Source organism: Aspergillus candidus (assembly GCF_002847045.1).
Source record: "Aspergillus candidus strain CBS 102.13 unplaced genomic scaffold BDW47scaffold_5, whole genome shotgun sequence".
Taxonomy (NCBI): Eukaryota; Fungi; Ascomycota; class Eurotiomycetes; order Eurotiales; family Aspergillaceae; genus Aspergillus; species Aspergillus candidus.
Genome location: NW_020194010.1, coordinates 163,510 through 180,026, shown reverse-complemented (window position 1 = coordinate 180,026; position 16,517 = coordinate 163,510). Strand labels below are relative to the sequence as shown.

General features: G+C 52.8%; 6 protein-coding genes across 6 annotated transcripts; 1 reads left to right on the top strand and 5 right to left on the bottom strand.

Moving 5' to 3' along the window:
- Positions 1-48: 48 nt before the first annotated feature.
- On the bottom strand, positions 49-2,319 carry BDW47DRAFT_115403 (uncharacterized protein; the record flags this gene model as incomplete). Its single annotated transcript, XM_024814792.1, has 3 exons — positions 49-1,236; positions 1,302-1,754; positions 1,834-2,319. The coding sequence occupies 3 exons, from the start codon at positions 2,317-2,319 to the stop codon at positions 49-51; spliced, it is 2,127 nt and encodes a 708-aa protein (XP_024675226.1).
- Positions 2,320-4,932: 2,613 nt separating this feature from the next.
- BDW47DRAFT_122778 (putative integral membrane protein) lies at positions 4,933-6,430 on the top strand (the record flags this gene model as incomplete). The annotated part of the gene is made up of 6 exons (XM_024815917.1): positions 4,933-5,085; positions 5,145-5,181; positions 5,239-5,306; positions 5,368-5,744; positions 5,829-5,896; positions 5,979-6,430. The coding sequence occupies 6 exons, from the start codon at positions 4,933-4,935 to the stop codon at positions 6,428-6,430; spliced, it is 1,155 nt and encodes a 384-aa protein (XP_024675225.1).
- A 780-nt stretch (positions 6,431-7,210) lies between these two features.
- Positions 7,211-9,269, bottom strand: BDW47DRAFT_122777 (stromal membrane-associated protein; the record flags this gene model as incomplete). The annotated part of the gene is made up of 5 exons (XM_024815916.1): positions 7,211-8,512; positions 8,575-8,677; positions 8,737-8,781; positions 8,843-9,011; positions 9,161-9,269. The coding sequence occupies 5 exons, from the start codon at positions 9,267-9,269 to the stop codon at positions 7,211-7,213; spliced, it is 1,728 nt and encodes a 575-aa protein (XP_024675224.1).
- Positions 9,270-9,494: 225 nt separating this feature from the next.
- Positions 9,495-10,448, bottom strand: BDW47DRAFT_65431 (peptide-methionine (R)-S-oxide reductase). Its single transcript, XM_024819538.1, has 2 exons — positions 10,087-10,448; positions 9,495-9,991 (listed from the first exon to the last, which is right to left on the bottom strand). The coding sequence occupies exons 1-2, from the start codon at positions 10,349-10,351 to the stop codon at positions 9,621-9,623; spliced, it is 636 nt and encodes a 211-aa protein (XP_024675223.1). The 5' UTR covers positions 10,352-10,448; the 3' UTR covers positions 9,495-9,620.
- Positions 10,449-10,826: 378 nt separating this feature from the next.
- Positions 10,827-12,804, bottom strand: BDW47DRAFT_99701 (Smr domain protein). Its single transcript, XM_024820920.1, has 2 exons — positions 12,609-12,804; positions 10,827-12,481 (listed from the first exon to the last, which is right to left on the bottom strand). Exons 1-2 carry the CDS (start codon positions 12,636-12,638, stop codon positions 10,841-10,843), a joined length of 1,671 nt encoding a protein of 556 aa, XP_024675222.1. The 5' UTR covers positions 12,639-12,804; the 3' UTR covers positions 10,827-10,840.
- Positions 12,805-13,334: 530 nt separating this feature from the next.
- On the bottom strand, positions 13,335-13,739 carry BDW47DRAFT_122774 (uncharacterized protein; the record flags this gene model as incomplete). Its single annotated transcript, XM_024815915.1, has 1 exon — positions 13,335-13,739. The coding sequence occupies one exon, from the start codon at positions 13,737-13,739 to the stop codon at positions 13,335-13,337; it is 405 nt and encodes a 134-aa protein (XP_024675221.1).
- Between the last annotated feature and the right edge of the window lie 2,778 nt (positions 13,740-16,517).

Below are 16,517 nucleotides of genomic sequence, written 5' to 3'. Positions count from 1 at the left end.
CAATATCCCACCCACGAATTGATTATATTATACTCTGATATAGCTTTTTCAATGGGGTATCTCAGACCAGTCCACACTATCGTAGACATCATCAATGAAGTTCTCATAATTCAGCCACGACAGTTCCTCCCCACCCCCCAAATCCGAAAAATCAAGCGTGTCCCACACGCTCGGCCACGCTACAACCCCCGGATCCTGCATACTCTCCGGCGTAGCAAGATCCGGCGCTGCCACCGCTCCAACGCGGGTATCCGCTCCCTGCTGTACGACAGCATCCGGCGCGGAAGTCCCCAATGGCTGCACCGGCGGCACGCCCACACCAGCAGTCCCGGATAAGGCATTACACTGTAAAGTCTCTCTCTTGCCCTGAGCCCGAGCCATGAGTTTCTCCATCGGCTTCCAGAGCATGCCTTGGCGGGAATCGGCCACGAGCTCGCCCAGCCGGCCGTACGCGCGCTCGACGGGCGCCCAGAACATGTCCCACAAGAAGGGGTCGTCGCAGATGCACAGCTCCGCGATGGCGACTGCTAGGCCGTGCCATGGGACGAACATGTGGCCCATCCAGCGCCAGGGGTGCGCGCGGGGGTCGTCGACGAGGGCTTGGGACTTGGCGACGACGTCGACGGCTGCTTGGATGAGGTGGTCGCTGCGGATGCGCGGCGGGGTGAATGTTGCGATGCGTTGGAGGGGTCGGAGGGCGAGGAGCTGGATCGCGGCGTAGGTGCATTCTGTGGCTTGGCGGGTGAACCAGTGGAAGGGGATTGTGGTTGGTTGGGCGTGGTGGAGGAGTCGCGAGGTGGTCTGTTGGAAGTCGATGACGAGTTGTTGGCGCGTTGGCATGGATTTGACGGCTGGTTCGATGAAGTCGGAGGAGTTGAGGAGTCGGCTGACGCGTTGGGCTTGGAGTGTCATGAGGTTGTAGGTCATGTCTGTCATGTAGGGGGATTCGCGCGGTGGGGTTTCCATGTCGTAGGTGAGGTCGCTGTCGTTGGTGTTTGTGGGCGGATGCGATTGTAGCCAGCTGACTTGCATCATGGGCTCGGAGGCCCGGTCGGCGGCGGATTGCATGTCGAGGAAGCCGATTGCGAGCCAGAGCCTGCGGCGCATCTCGCGGTCGAAGGGCCGGACGGGGAAGGGTGGCTCGGCGAGGTGCAGGTAGAGGGCTTGGGCGACGCGGAGCGCTACGCTTAGCATTGTCCAGACTCGGCGGCTGCGGTCTTGAGAATGGGAGGACAGCTGGGTATGGTGTCAGAGATCGGTGGTATTCTTTAATTGGTTTTGAGTGAACAGGGAAGGCCCACCAAGGAAAGGACAAATGCCTGCAGGACGGTCAGGTCGTTGGTGGTTACGACGTCGGCATTTGCCAGAGCGGACTCGCACTCCTTCTGGTATTTTGTGATCATCGAGCTCTTGCTCTGTTGGAATATTTGCCAGCACTCATTTTCCTCGACGCGAGAGATCGCTGAGTAGTAGATCGCGTGAGCGAGCGCTGTGGGGGCTTCATGTCCAGGCTTGTAGTCGAGGTAGGGCTTTCCATCGAGTAGGAAGGCGCTCACTGATGGACGATGGAGAATCTTAAAGCAGGGATCAACTCTTTGGAGGAATATTTGACACAGTGTTTTCTGTGTGGATGTCGTTTGGAGAGCGTCTCTGCTACTCAATGGTGGATTGGGGCTGTTCTGGTGGCCATTGGCCATTGACAAAAGCCGCTGATGATCAACGCTGTCAGATACATGATCCCCACTGCCCTTTAGCTGCCCACAACAGTCAACAAATACTCTCAGCTATAGTCACTGTATCCCAAACAGAGCAGTTCTGGAATTATCCGCTTACTTGCTTCAGAAGCTCGGCCCAGAATGAGACCCCCAGGTAACGATCAGGCTGTTCGCCCGTGCTTTCATTCGTCGCGGTACCATTTCTACTAGACTCTCCTTCGCCCGCGGCCCTTGAAAAGCTTTGTTCGCCCTGGCCCCGGACAGTCCTCGAGAATCGTTCCGTTGAACCGGGTTCGGCATCACCCCCGCTTACGGCTTTGCGAACGAGCTCCTCCAGCCTCGATACGCGCTCTCGCAGGGTTTCGTCCTCGTCCGGCGTTCCTCGGGCTGAGTGTCTGCCTGATTTTCCCCGTGGTAGTCGGGCCCGCTGAACGGGGACACACGCAGTCCCAATCCGCCGGCAATTGGTGCACGGGTCGAGTTTGTCACACTTGACCTTCCGTTGACGGCACAGCTCACAAGTCAGGCGGACACTGACTTTGGAGTCAGGATTGGACTGAGATGGAGCCTTGTCAGCTTTGGCCGACCTCAGACGATCTGCCATGGCCCAAACCGCAGTAAGAAATTTCGGACAGCAGATGGCCCAATTACGCCTATGGATGGTGGTTAGATGGGATCCATTTGCATTTGCAAGTCAGATAGATTGGTATTAATCAAATAGTCTCACTAAGAAGTGGATCAAATGTGGAACATATTCATTTTTGCACGGTTCGTACCAACCCACGTGGTGCCCGACTGAGTTGGCTAGTCAGGAACTAGACAAGCGTTGAGGAGATGAGGCTATATTGCGTTGGAGTGGATTTGCCTGAGGAATAATTCGGCACACGCTAGGCCGTTAACGGCAAGGCGTCATGCGATCCCCGAAGGGGTTTAGCGCGTCTTTGTGCCCATTCCTTCAGGCTTTCAGTCCCGAAATTTCCATCGTCCCAACGATTTCCACCTCATCCATCGGTTACTTGGTCTTTCACGTTACTATTCTTATCTCTGGGTACAATGGCTTGCCCTGAACCATCCCTGGCAGTTGCCACGGGAATTCAGTCGGCAATACCAGGAAATAGCGTCGGAATGTTGCCCGTCCATTCTGATACTGCAGGACATCAAAGTTTCGGCCAGAGACTTTTCTAGTCATGATCGTATGAACTAAATATCTGCCAAGCCATATTAGTGCTGTTTATGAATCTTATCGTGGCGCATTATGGGGCCGTTGGAGCAACAACAGTCTAACGCTGAGACATGGCTCCTCTTCAAGGTTCACCCATCCTCGATCGGCCCTGCCACACCCTCTCACGAGGCCGAATTTGCGCGGTTCCAACTCCCTGGGTGAAATTCCATCGATCCGACTAACCCAATTCCTTGATATGCCGCGACGCTAGCTAGTCAGTTACAACTTGCGAGTCGTGACAAAGTTCTCCACGGATTCCAAAAGGTCAAGTCCCCACTTTGGGCAAATCGTCTAGTATCTATCCACACGGAACCATCATCGTTACGTCGGGGCGCCGTAGGGAGGTCCTGCCGTCAGTGTTCAGTGCTGGCAGATACACCCCGAGGTTCTTTCATAGTGCGATCGGCAATGATCGTCATTATCGAGGCGTTATGATGTACAGAGTCGCAAGCCAAACAGTGGCGTCAAGCGACTGCCTGGTTAAGAGGACAAACAGGGCCGGCCAGACTGCTGCAGAAAGGCGCGTTTGGATAGTTTGGTAAGGACCCTGATTTTGACAGTGGTGACGCTGTTGTCAAGTTTCTTCCGCGGGTGACAGACTCGACGAAGCCATTGACCCATGGTTTGCTGCCCTCCCTTCGCTGCATATCTCCACTCTATGACATTAATGGGCCCACAAGAACAAAGGTATTCATCTGTTCATCCAGATTTCTTCTGTCTCATTGGATCCGTGTGTGGTGTTGTTCCCACCCCCTCAATTACGTTCATGATGAAGCCCATGCTTAGCGATCCCAAGCAAGAATCCCTCGTTGTTTGTCGTAAGAATATCTCAATGATTGTGCAAATAATCACTAAAAAACTAATCATTGCTACAATGGTCACGGTATTCTAGGAGGCGATGTGGTTTGACATTATCTACACCCATGGGAACCACAGGTGGAATGTCACATGACCATATGCGGCTTAATCAACCGTTTCAACCGGCGGCAATTCAAACGACGTTCGTTTCTTAATCCAGGCGGAAAAAGGACGGTTAAGTACATACTGCTTTTGGTGTATCTCCGGTGGACATCCACTCACATGTCTCCCTATCAAAATATAATCCGTTATTGGTGGATTGTCGTCTCCGAAGCAGTATTCATTGAACTTTGTCATGGATAGTGCACCGCTGACTCTTCATGAACTACCAATCGCCCATGTTCTCTGGGCGATTCGTCATTTCGCTAGAGGGCATCCTGGGAACTACGGTCTCGTTTAAAATCCATGCTCGCTACGGAATACCTCTGAAACAATATCTGCACTAGCTTCCAGCTTCGTATTCAATGCAGTTGACCAATGTCTGGATGTGGTCACTGGAGTGGCTCCTTCGCGGGAACTCATGCCTGGTACACGTGGATACCAGCTCTTTTAGGGAACGAACTGTCGTTGACCCTATCCACATCAAGCTTCCCATAGGTCAGGGCTGTGTCTCCCCCATCCTCCCGGCCTCTCCCCTGGTCCTGGGCCCTTGCAGGACTCAACGTTCTTGACGATGCCACCCAAACTTTATGGCCGGATGGTCTCCACGTCCGTGGATCAGTCTTGGGCTGCTTGCTACAAATGCGATCCCCCCGCCCTCATACTGCGTAGTGTCGCTGTCACCCGCTAGATTTCTTTCCCCTGGCCGATCTCGTTTGCATTTAACTTGGTCTCCACGCCTAGCTATGTTGCTTTGGCTGGCTTTTTAATTTTATTCTACAACTTTATTCTCGTCACTCTTTCTCGGTCGACAATCTGGTCAAGACCATGCTCGTTTGAGATCGAATCTAGAAGAGATGCTGTATGTTCAATTACTGTTCATATTCTGAAGGCGGTTTCTTTCCTTAGTACTTTCTCGGTTCGCGAAGACATTCGCTATTACATACATTCGACCGGTTCCCTATCAGCAGCCCCGGTCTACCTCGAGTTTTTCCTCTCCTATTGAGTAAACGGAGTGAACCACTTCCCAATCTTAAAATGTCAATCGGCGTGGCTCGTGGCCGGGAGGCCCTTGTAGTCAGCGCTATATTCACAAGTTTATCTACAATTCTCACAGCGATCCGCATCTACACACGGGCCTTCCTGGTGAGGCAAATGGGATCTGATGACTGGACTATCATTGTGTCTTTGGTGAGCTTGACGCGCGGTGGCTAAATCGATGAGTGCAAACCACTGACCATCACGTCCAGGCTTTTAGCTGGGGGTTCTTCGGTCTTTTCGTTGGAGGTATGTTCTTATAACTTGGTCAACTGGATTGGGTCCCGATGCTAATGTGTTCTACAGAGACCAAATACCTGATGGGTGAACATTTTCTGCTCATCCCTACGGATATCTATACCAAACAGATGATGGTAATCAAGGGCCTCTGACTTCGTCGCGCGCACATCTTTCGCTAACTTACCATGTTCTCAGTGTTTCTGGGCTTCAGTACCCATCTACCAGGCCAGCTTAATCACCACCAAGGCCTCAATCCTTCTGCAATACAGACGGGTGTTTTCGACAACCCCCCGCATGCGATTCGCCTGCTGGTGTTTGATCGGATTTCTCGCCGTTTACGGAGTATGGGTCTTCATTAGCGCGTGGCTTAACTGTCTCCCCGTCGCAAAGTTCTGGGATGACGATATTCCGGGATACTGTCTCAACAAGAAGGCCCTTTGGTTCTCCAACTCGGCAATCCACATCTTTACGGATGTCTTGCTATTGATATACCCCATGCCTGTCCTGCGGAGCCTTCAACTCCCAAAGCGGCAGAAGATTGCGATCATGGGAGTCTTTGCCCTAGGTATATTGTAAGTCTTGAGTTTCCGACCCAGTCGCCCTCAATATGGGGTGAAACAAAGAACAACTTACCAACAATAACGAAAAAACAACAGTGTCCTAATCACAAGCATTCTGCGCTTGAAGAGTCTCCTCGTTATCTCCAACTCCAGCGACCCGACCTGTACGCGATTCCCTCCCCCCCTAAATAATACACCCCCCCTCCATCATCCGAAACTAACCCCAAATTTACACAAAAAACACAGACGACAACCCCCCAGCAGCAACCTGGTCCGCAGTCGAATGCAACGTCGCCATCATCTGCGCCTGCCTCCCCGCCACAAAAGCCTTCATCTCGCGCCTCGTGCCCCGATTCTTCTCCACCGGCGGCAACACCTACAAGTACCAGAGCAAGAACAAATACCTCGACACTCACGGCGGCGGCGGCCACCGCAGCCACAACCCCCACGCCTCCAACGTGCAGACCTCCATCGCTGCCAACAACAACCGCCCGGAGTACCACATGAGCACGCTCAAGGGCGCGAAGGACCCGCGCACAAACAGCGTCGATAGCAAGGTTTCGTCTTCCTCTGGGGGAGAAGACCAGGCCCAGGGTGGTGAAATCAAGGTGACGACTATGATTTCGACGCAGTTTGGTTCGGGGGCGCCCCAGGATGGCGATGATAATTCGAGTGTGCAGAATTTGGTGCCGAAATGAGCGGCATTTCCCGGTAATGGGCTTAACCTTTGTCTATGTCGGTTTTGACTTTTTTTCTGCTTTTTTCCGTTTTCCCTACATATCTATATACCCTTGTCATGGCGTACCATTTCCCTCAATTTGGAATCGCCATTGTTTTATGAGCTATTCACTCCGTGTTTCTTTTCCTCTTCAGCTTACGGTGATCATGTCTTTATACCTGCCTATTTCTCGATCGGACCACTTAGTGGTAACTGAGCGCAAAAATGTGGAATCTCTTTTGTTGAAGGCTCTATTCACCTTTATATCCGCTCTCCACATTAATTATAGGGTACTGTCTTCTTTCATGCAAAATTAGAGGGTTCGAATCTCAGTATATACATAAGTTTATCTCTTGTATAGATAATGTTGATAACAGGTCACCGCGTGCCATTAGCTAAATTATTGCTAGTAACGTTGGACGGAATCAAGCTTAAATTCAAACCTATGATCATTTTGTCTATTGCCATTGTGTATTATTTGTATTTCTCGCACAAAACCAAGAAGTGATGGTCGTTGACACGTTGGATTAGTTAGTCTATTGTTCATGGAAGACAGACACCGCCCGTTTTACGCTCTGAACCCGGATCATGATGCAGTAACTCAAGGGGAAACAATTAGGAAAAGAAAAAGGCAGTAAACAAGAATCAACAGAAGATGGAATAATATTTGCGATTTAGCGCTCAAGTCTAAATATAACACCAACTATGTGCAATTTATGTAGAAGAAATCAAGTCGAAGCGAATAGAGATAAAGAGAAAACTACTCCCAGACATTAGAGAATAAATCATCAGCCCCGTTAAACCCGCCAGCCGGTTTAGGTGGAGGGGCACTCGTCGTAGTGGTGGCCGCGGGGACCGGAGCCGCGCTGGTCCAGCCGCCAAAGTCCTCGTCCGTGGCCACGGTGGGCGCAGGCTTCGAGGTGGCAGCGGGCGAGGAGGCCTGGGCGCCCCAGCCGCCACCGAAGTCGTTCGGCGTCAGCGTATCCGGTACCTTCATGGTCGACGATGGCGGTGCAGCAGGCGCCGGGTCTGGCGTGCTCCAGGCGTTTCCGCCCCACGGGTCGATAGTGGCTGGCAGTGCGCTGGCCATACTGGCAGTCACGGGAGACGCGGCGGGTTTCGGAGCTGGCTGGAGGGGTGGAGGGTTGAGGTTGAACGCGGAACTCAGTTCTTGCTGGGGGGAGATGGCCGGTGGGGGCGGTGATCTTGCGGCAGTCGAGACCGTTGGGGAGGAGAGCCCAAATAGGTCATTGGCCGCCGCGGGGGGTGGGTTCGGCTTGGAGGGCGGGGGCGACGAAAACCCGCCAAATCCGGAATCAAAGGCGTTGGACGAGATCGAGGCATTGCGGGAGGCCTGGGGTTTCGCAGGCGGGAACGTCGGGGAGGTAAGACTGTCGAATAGACTGCCGCCGCCGCTACTAGCGGAAGCTGCCGGGGAGGTAACCTTGGGAGCCGCCGGGGTTGCCTTTGTATTGTTGAAGCTGGTCAGGTTGGCGAACGGCGAGGGTTTCTCGGCCTGCTTCGGAGGGGGCGGAGATGTGGTCGACGGGAAGCTCAGTCCACTGAAGGCATCAGTCAGACCGCCCATATTGGACGATGAGGCGGACTGCGGCGGTGGTGGCGACGCCATATCACCGAAATCGCCAAAGGACGGAGAGCGTTCATGCTGCGCCGGAGCCTGCTGAGGCTGAGGTTTCGAGTAGAGTGAAAGAATCGACTGCTTCAAGTCCGGCCTAGACGATCCCGTCGTGGCCCCGGGTGTAGACGAAGTGCTGTTCGGGCGACTGGGGGGAGCCGGCTGAGTGCTGCCAAAGAAATCCAGTCCAAGCAACGAGTCCCCCGGGCGCGCGGCAGCTTTAGAAGCAGCCTGGGGTTGGGCTCTGGGTGCGGGTCGAGTCGCGGGGTCGGTTGTGCTGGGACGAGCGGGGGGGGCAATGTGGTCGTCGCCGAAGAGGTCGATGGTCGGTTGGGGCGCACGACGCGTTGGGGGTTGACTGGCCGTTGCGGTCCGCTGCGATGCCGAACGCTCAATCTTGGCCTTTTCCTGCACGACCGCGAGGGGCTATTGGCACCGGTTAGTGGTCAGATTGCTATCAAAGGGGGGTATTCCACGAAGATACTTACGACGTCGTCATCGCCAACGTCTAAGGTGGAAGGGTCGGGCATTCCACCGTCCATCACCCACCGCTTGGATTCATATTTGGTCCGGATGAAGTTCTCGATCTTACTGTTCCCAGTCTTTCATTAGCGATAGACGCAGCGTCGGCGATCCAGAGTTCCACTTACGCTTCCGCCGGAACATGGCCAGGAGCCAACTTCGCCTCCCAGTATCTGTCATCCAGTCAGTCGCCTAAAACCACCGATAAACACTACACCGTAAGAAAGAACGCACTTATTCGCTCTCGCATTCCCCCATTTCAACACACTCTGGAGCTGCTCGTCGGTCCAGGCATCGAGATCCACGGATTTGACCCGACTGATATGGGTGCCCATGCCGCGATGGATACCCGAGCAGCGGATACAAACGAAGATGCCCAAGTTCCATGACGCCCACCGAGGGTCTAAAAGAGTTCATTGTCAGCGCCTGACACGGGCCCTGCATCAAGACATGACATCGAATCCTCCGATTCCGCCATCGAGCAACGGTGGCGCAATAAGAACCAGATCCCGGACGCGGGGGAAGGGGGGGAGGGGCCAAGGGTCCACTTACGCTTATTGCGCTTGCAGTCGGCACATATCTTGTTTGAATCGAGTTTCAGCAGATTCTTGATCGTCTGCTGATTCTGGGCAGCCTGGGAGGGAGTTGGACGTCGAGACATTAAAACGGCCGTTGCGAGGAAGGCAATGCAGAGGGTGGAAGTGTAGGGGGGAAGAAGGTGAGGTTGAAACAGAGAAGCGGATGAAGGAGAAAGAGAAATGTGGCGTCCAGTGGGCCCGACGGCCTGAGGCGCGCTTCATGCCCGATCCGGTAACCCGCACGTGCCAGAGCCGCATTTCATCTTGATAGAAGTAGAAGCATCAATACTTTGAAAGGGGAAGACAGTAGACAGAAGCATAGTTGACGATGTAACAGAAAATTCCAATGTACAGTCAATTCACAACATATGGCAGTGCCCCAGATTCTCATCCAACGACAACCCCATCACTACTACACAGCAAACAACACCCCCTCAAGCCTTCGCCTTGGGCTGGCCACCACCCTCCTGGAACTTCAAACTAACACTATTCACACAATGCCTCTCATCCGTCGGGGTGGGATACCCCTCCCCCTTAAAAACATGCCCCAAGTGCCCCCCACAGTTACTACAGGTAATCTCCGTCCGCTCCATGCCAAACGAGCTATCCGTATGCCGGGTGACAGCCCCCGGGATGGAATCAAAGTAAGCCGGCCAGCCGCACCCGGACTTGAACTTCTGGTTCGCCGTATACAGCGGTGTGTGGCAGCCTGCGCAGGCGTAGACGCCCTCGGCTGGGTAGTGTGCGTCGTATTCGCCTGTTCCGGCGCGCTCGGTGCCTTTTTCGCGGAGGATGCGGAACTGTTCTGTTGTGTCCTCGTTAGTTGCATGTACGTGGAGGTAGGTAGATTGGTACCTAGGTAGTAGTGAGCTGGTAGAGGGAAGGATGGAGGGGACAAACCTGGGTTGAGGACGGCGCGCCACTCGTCGTCGCTGCGTTGGTCGGGGTAGGACATTTTGTTCTGCGCTGCGCTGGAGCTGAAGGATGAACCCATAAATGGAATGATGGGGGCTGCTTTGAGAAGAGTCGTTCGCGTTATGGGGAGGTTAGAAGAGCGGGTGGGGGTAAGGCGAGGAAAGGCGGGTTTGGTGATGGCGGACGCGGGGTGCGATTTGAGGGGTTTGGTGACGGTGCGGAGGGCAGCGGAGAAGCCTGGGATGCGCATCGGGGTGGTGGGTCAATGAAGTTGAGGTCTCCCGACAGTACTGATTATTTCCCGAGCTGTAGCTGAGACTGGGTTTCTTCGTGGAAAGGGTTTGAAGTGTTAAATTGGTGGAACTTTCAACAATTTAAATTGTTGAGGTCGCGAGAATACATCACTTTTCCAATTTACGTCATCGGGTATCTCTTCTATACTACAACCTTCTATGCTACAACCTCCTATAAGACGTCAATTTACCTGTAGTACCCTACGTAAACGTAATGTCTAGGGGAAAAAAATTAAAAAATAAAACGAGTATTTTTGTTCAATGTGAAAGAATATATTCCATTGTACCCCGTCCACGGTAAAAAAGTACAAAATACCGAGCACAATAGGTAGGTACATAGATGGCGCCGACATCGAGCGCGAAGCAAAAAAGCGCGAGATGGGTATCATAGCATAGTCACAACAGTAAATGCAAAACTCAAATCAACAAGGCAAGCACAACTACTGCTAGCGATGTCGAACCGGCCCCAAAACGGTCAAAACCCCCTGGCCCACGGCGACCCTCCACCCTTCACGCGCCAGCATCTTCCCCACAGCCGGCCCCAGGCGGGAGGTGCCATCGTGGCTATGTCGGCCGAGACCCGTCACGATGCGATAGCCTCCGCCGGCGCCTCCGCGCATGTATCTAGAATCGCCCAGGGAATCCCACCAGTCGGAGACGCGATCGCTGGCGATGCGAACGGCATCCTGAACCGAGACCCCGTGGAGATCGAGCATGTCCGACGTTGACTGGGAGTGTACGAGCGCGTCGGCGGCATCTGCGGCGTCCCGTTTCGCCCGTTCCAGATGATCGCGTCCTACGGCGGAATAGTATGCGGCGGCGCCGCCCATCAGTCGGTCGGACCTGCCGCGTCGATAGGCCACGGACGCTTTCGACAGTGCCTCGGCGCTCGCGGTGAAATGGGCCCCCGCGGAGCTCCTTGCACGATCAAAATCCCGGGCGACTCGGGTACTCCTGCTCCGTGGCAGGGACGTTTCGGCATCGTCAAGATCTAGTGGTGGCGGGGACGCAGTGAACTTGATCAAGTCTGACACCGAGGAAGTCATTGGGCTGGTGATCATGGCGGCTGCCAGTTCACTGGCCGCCGACACAGAGCCCCTGGTCACCTTGAGCAACCCAGCGGACATCGTCGGTGCCACAGACGGAAACTCCTGGGTCAGTTCGGTAACCTGTGCGACCAGGACTGAGTCCTGGCTGATCTCTTGCTCATCCTTAGGCGCGTGTTGCTCTGCCAGAGCGCGAATTGTCACAGGCAGCGACGCCCCGTTGGTATGGTAGGCCGATTTCACCGTTTCCTTCTTTAGGATGGGCGCGGTTCTGGAGTGAATGAAATCCACATCCTTCTGCGCCGCGTCCCACTTATTGACAGCAGGACCTACACCGGGCGAGTCCATCGCAGATGCAGAATCCAAAGGAGACGACACGACTGAGCTCTGCTGCTTGTTTTTCTTTTGCTTGTTCCTGCGCCCTTTCTTGCGCCCGGTCTCCCCGGTGTTGTCCCCAAAGCCATCAACGCCCTTGGGGATACAGACTTTATCCTCCTCGTCGTCCTTACCAGACTGCTCGTCGAAAAAAGCGAGGTTCAGAAGAACATCCATCGATCGCTCGACGTCTCCATCGGCCTTTTCCAAAGTATGCCGGATAGTGAAATCCGCTACAGAGGGGAACATTTCCGTCAGGTAGTAGATCTTGTCCTCCTGCTTTGCGCCCGTCAGAGCAAGCGACCCATCAGGCCCAACGATATATGAGACATCCCTTCTGCCACCTTTGGACCCCTTATCGCCCACACTGACGGAGGAGAAATCAGACGTCAGGCTGGTAATGTCGGTTTCGCGCGACCGTGTGTCATTCTGGGACACGCTGCGCTCCGAGAGGATACCGTCGGGGTCTTGACCGGTCGTAGGGCTCAACCCGCTCGTGCCGGAAGGATCAAACGGAAGATCCTCCTGCTCCCACGCAGAGAGCTTAAGCGCATCAAGTGTATCGCGAAGTTGGCGCAACTGGGTAGAATCCGCGAGATCGTAATCGAACGCGATCGCGGTGAACAACGCTGCGTCGAGAGGTGGGCAATATTCCTTCTCCAGTTCCTGAAAGACCACAAGACAAGTACAAACTCGTTAGCCAAGCCCCCTTCACAGTCGGTCATATCGTTTTCTCCTCCCCAAGGAAACCCCAGTTCAACCGTCCAAGCGGGGCGAGGAAGAGCCAACTGACATTTAGAGGGCTCCCGCCCTTGTCATCCATGTTTGAAGTCACTACTGGTACCTGTGTGTCGCAAATGTATCCGAGGTGTCCTGTGCATGCCTCTGTAGATCGCGACCAGGAAGCTGTTGTTTTTTTCCCAAACAAACCCACAAACTGGGGATCAGAGCGACTAATATACAGCGTTGGACTGCGAGGGGGAGAGCCGAGAATCCACTTGGTGGGGGGATTTGATTGGGCTGGTCAGTTGTCGATGACATAATCGCTCGTATTGCATCGTATAAAGTGCCACTTGTTTGCGACTTGTTGTATCGCATTGTCGCCTGGTTTGTTGTTTGGATTTTCCTGATAGATGGTTGTTAAATGAGAGACAAGATGTTTCAGAAATATTTTAAGGTTGCTTAGAATGTGTACTATAATGAGCCACTGGCATGATTTCCACTATTAGCCAATGATCTATAAGGCAAGTGCGCAGATGTCAAAACACTTCAACAAATATCATTTCATCAAAGACTAATTTGCAACTATCTGGATACTAATAGTCTATATCAGCAAGAGACATGGTCAGTTGAATGGCAAGCCTTGCTCATGCTACCAGTGTCTAGGTAGTGTACGCCCATGCAGTGAATCAGCCCCCTCCAAGTACATTGCAACAAAAAAAGGCCAGTGATACACCCAACACAAGAATCCATTTGATCCATTCCAAATAATCTCTTCATACACAGCTCACTACCCAGATCAATTGGCAATTTGATCGAAAATGACAGTGGCATCAACACCGGGAAGGTCCACCTCTAGCGGTCCCAGGGCAGCAAGCTTGCTGCCCAGATTCTTTGGGTCGGAGTTATCGCTGGCGGTGCTGCCTGCGTCGCTTCCTTCGAACTCGCCTAGACGCTTCTTCAAGAGCTCAAACAGAGCCTTGCGCATGAGGTCGAGAAGGTTGGGCACGAGAGAAATCTCGCCGCCCTCCTCGAATTCAGCCCTAGCGACGGGCTGCACAGGAGCAGAGGCCTTGGAGAAGTCGCTGTCACCGAACGGCGGCCATCCGGGAATGATGCTCTGCTCGTTGTGGTAGCTCGAGGGGGGCGCGGCGAGGACGGAGCCGCAGAGGGCGACGACGAGTGCGGCGGTTTGGAACTTCATGTTGAAGTTTGGTGGTGTGGTTGAGACTGTTGAGGTCTAAGTGGATATGATAAAGGATGTGAATAACACCAAGTAAGAGGAGCGATAGATAGAGTGAGTCTGCTCTTTCAATAGAAAGTGATTGAGCGATGGGCTTGCAGTGTTTGATAGCCGGAGGGGACGTTGGCGGACTTTATATCCTGAGACACTGCCTCTTTTTGGTAGCACTGACCTGAAGTTCTAGATTGTCTGTGTCGATGGGATTTTGAGGCTTTTTAAGCTCGAACACTAGATACAGTCTAGTTGAAGGAGAAAACGACTGTTTGCTCGACCTCACTATGCCGGGCCACTGATAATTAGCTCTAGCTGAGCAACCAAACTAGACGTGAGACAATATAGCCCAAACGTCCATGTTCTCCAGGGAAAGAACAGGTCCTACGAAGGGCCGTCAAAGCGTGTCGACCAAGCCATGATAACTCAAAAGCTTATCACTCCGAAGTCACACATCGTCTGCTGAGGATGGTGAATTTGTCGCATGATACCGGGCATCTCAGGATATTAGACCGTTGTTTCGCAGTTCGGCCAATTGTTTCGGCGTTTTGAGGCATTTATCACTGGACTAAACAGATCTCCGGAGTAACACTCGAGCGACGGCGAGAGGTGAGACGGTTCTCGCTTAGGGCTCAGTGTCACTATCGCCATGCCTTCTGCTGGTGATTGACTGGCCGACAGGGGGTATTCAAAGTCTCATCCAGAAATAGGCTCAACATTGTCGAGAAGAGCTTTAGATGTGGCATTTTCCTTAACTTGATGCTGTTCCCGTCGAACCATAATATAATGGGCTGTTCTGGTTTCATCTGCTCTCTCCTGTGCGATGTCTGGTAAAAGAAGGTATAGAGAGGAGGGAAAGGAAGAAAGTGACAGGGAATATGTAAGTTCAATCAGAGTTCTTTTCCCTTGCAATGAATTCTGGTTCAGTTGTACATCGCAAATTGCACCAGCGGTGTGGTACCCACCATGGAACCGGTAGGGCAAATATCGTGGAACTATATTTGAGCGACGCCAGTGCTCTAGCCTTCTAGAGTTATGGGTTTGATACCTACATACTAGAATCAGTCCCAAACGGGCGATCTGGGAGGCATGCAATTCCATCTTTCTTTTTCGTTTTCTTTTCTTTTTAGGGTCTAGACTTCAGCGAGATGGTCTATAGTCTAACCCTATCATTTTTTTTTCGAGCAGGGCAGCCCTATCACAGTAGCCAAGGCAAATTGGGGTTAGTCGGTCTCCAATAATTAGCGCAGCTTCTTCCATCTTCCCATGAATATGGATCATATAAGCGAGATGACATTTGGTTGTTTGAATATACCTAATGGTAATTGAATTCTCTCTAGATACTCCATATATATAGCGGTGAGACTGTAATTTGTAAGTTGGTGATCTGTCTTGGTGCCGGCTTCGTCATCGTCTAGATCTAGAAGACCGTCCTTAGATTGAAGAGAGGAAGGCGTATAGGCTAATAGAGATACTGACGCCGCGTCTTATGATTTTGTCCAACCTGCGATCATGTGCAAGATCTATGAAGCTCTTTATGTCGGCCGTCGTAAGCAAGACCCGGAGTTCTGGAGTGTCCAACATCCTTGGGGGTGCGTCAGTTATTATTAGTTCGAGGAGAGATGCTGAGTACGGCTTCGATCAACATGGTGGGACTGGAAACGTGGAAACCTGACTTCTGCGTCTAACAGAGACATCGATGCACATTGTAGACGTCTAGATTGTAGTCTAGGCTATGTGTGCGTAAGGCTCTGCTTGCCTCTATGCTGTTGCGCCGAGCCTCGGCGTCTATCCGGATGACAATCAGCCCGCTAATAATAGAGTCGTCATATTTTCATCCGACGAGTCTTTCTTTCGACAACTCGTACCGGTGTTATCGGACCACCGGTAAGCCAACGTTTTGCGATCGAGGTCGGTCGGGGAGGGGAGAACATCGGTGGCCGAAGTCACTAGTCTGTGGCATCACATATGACGAGTTCGAATATCTGCACCTGATGCACCTGGGGCGGCGGTTCTCTGGCACTGAATTATCGGATTTGTCCGAGGTAACTTGCGTGCGCGTCTTCTTTCTTACGTTTCATGAACCTTCTTACTCCGTACATGGCAATTGGGCTTGGGACCGATCAGTACCGACGGTTCGTTATTCTGCCCATCACCGTTACGGTCGTTCCAACGGTCAAGTCCTAACCAGCTGCTCCACTGGGTCGGTACATATGACCCAAGCGATGGCGCGTTATCCTGCAAAACAAGATTCTCGGACCATGAACGAAATAGTACATCTTCTGTGCCTGGTAAATAGTGTGCTCAGGATGCTGCAGTAAGTTCCCCCACTCATGCGCCAAGGGATCTTCGACCCATCAGATCATGGTTCCACAGTGGATGTCGTTCTGGGAGCCCAGGTGGTCATCTCACGACCTTCCTGGGCACGATGTTCTACATCCTTGAAGGGAGACAGTCAACGTGACGTCGAAACGGTCCCTAGATAACATCTCCTTGGAAGGGAGGAAACCTCCTGCAAGAGAGATTACTACCCTGTCATCCACAGACCTCAAGGTAGTGAACTAAAAGAGGAATATGAACCTGCAGATGAATTTAGCTTTAGCCAATGAAATAGATTGTAGGAAACGTCTGTGGGAAACTTTGGACTTTCCCTAGCCAAGCGATGGGATAAAAATGGCTGGGCCTGGGATGAAGGACAGATCATCTGTCGGGCCCCTCGCTTCCCTTGTGCTTGCCGCTGCCTGCATC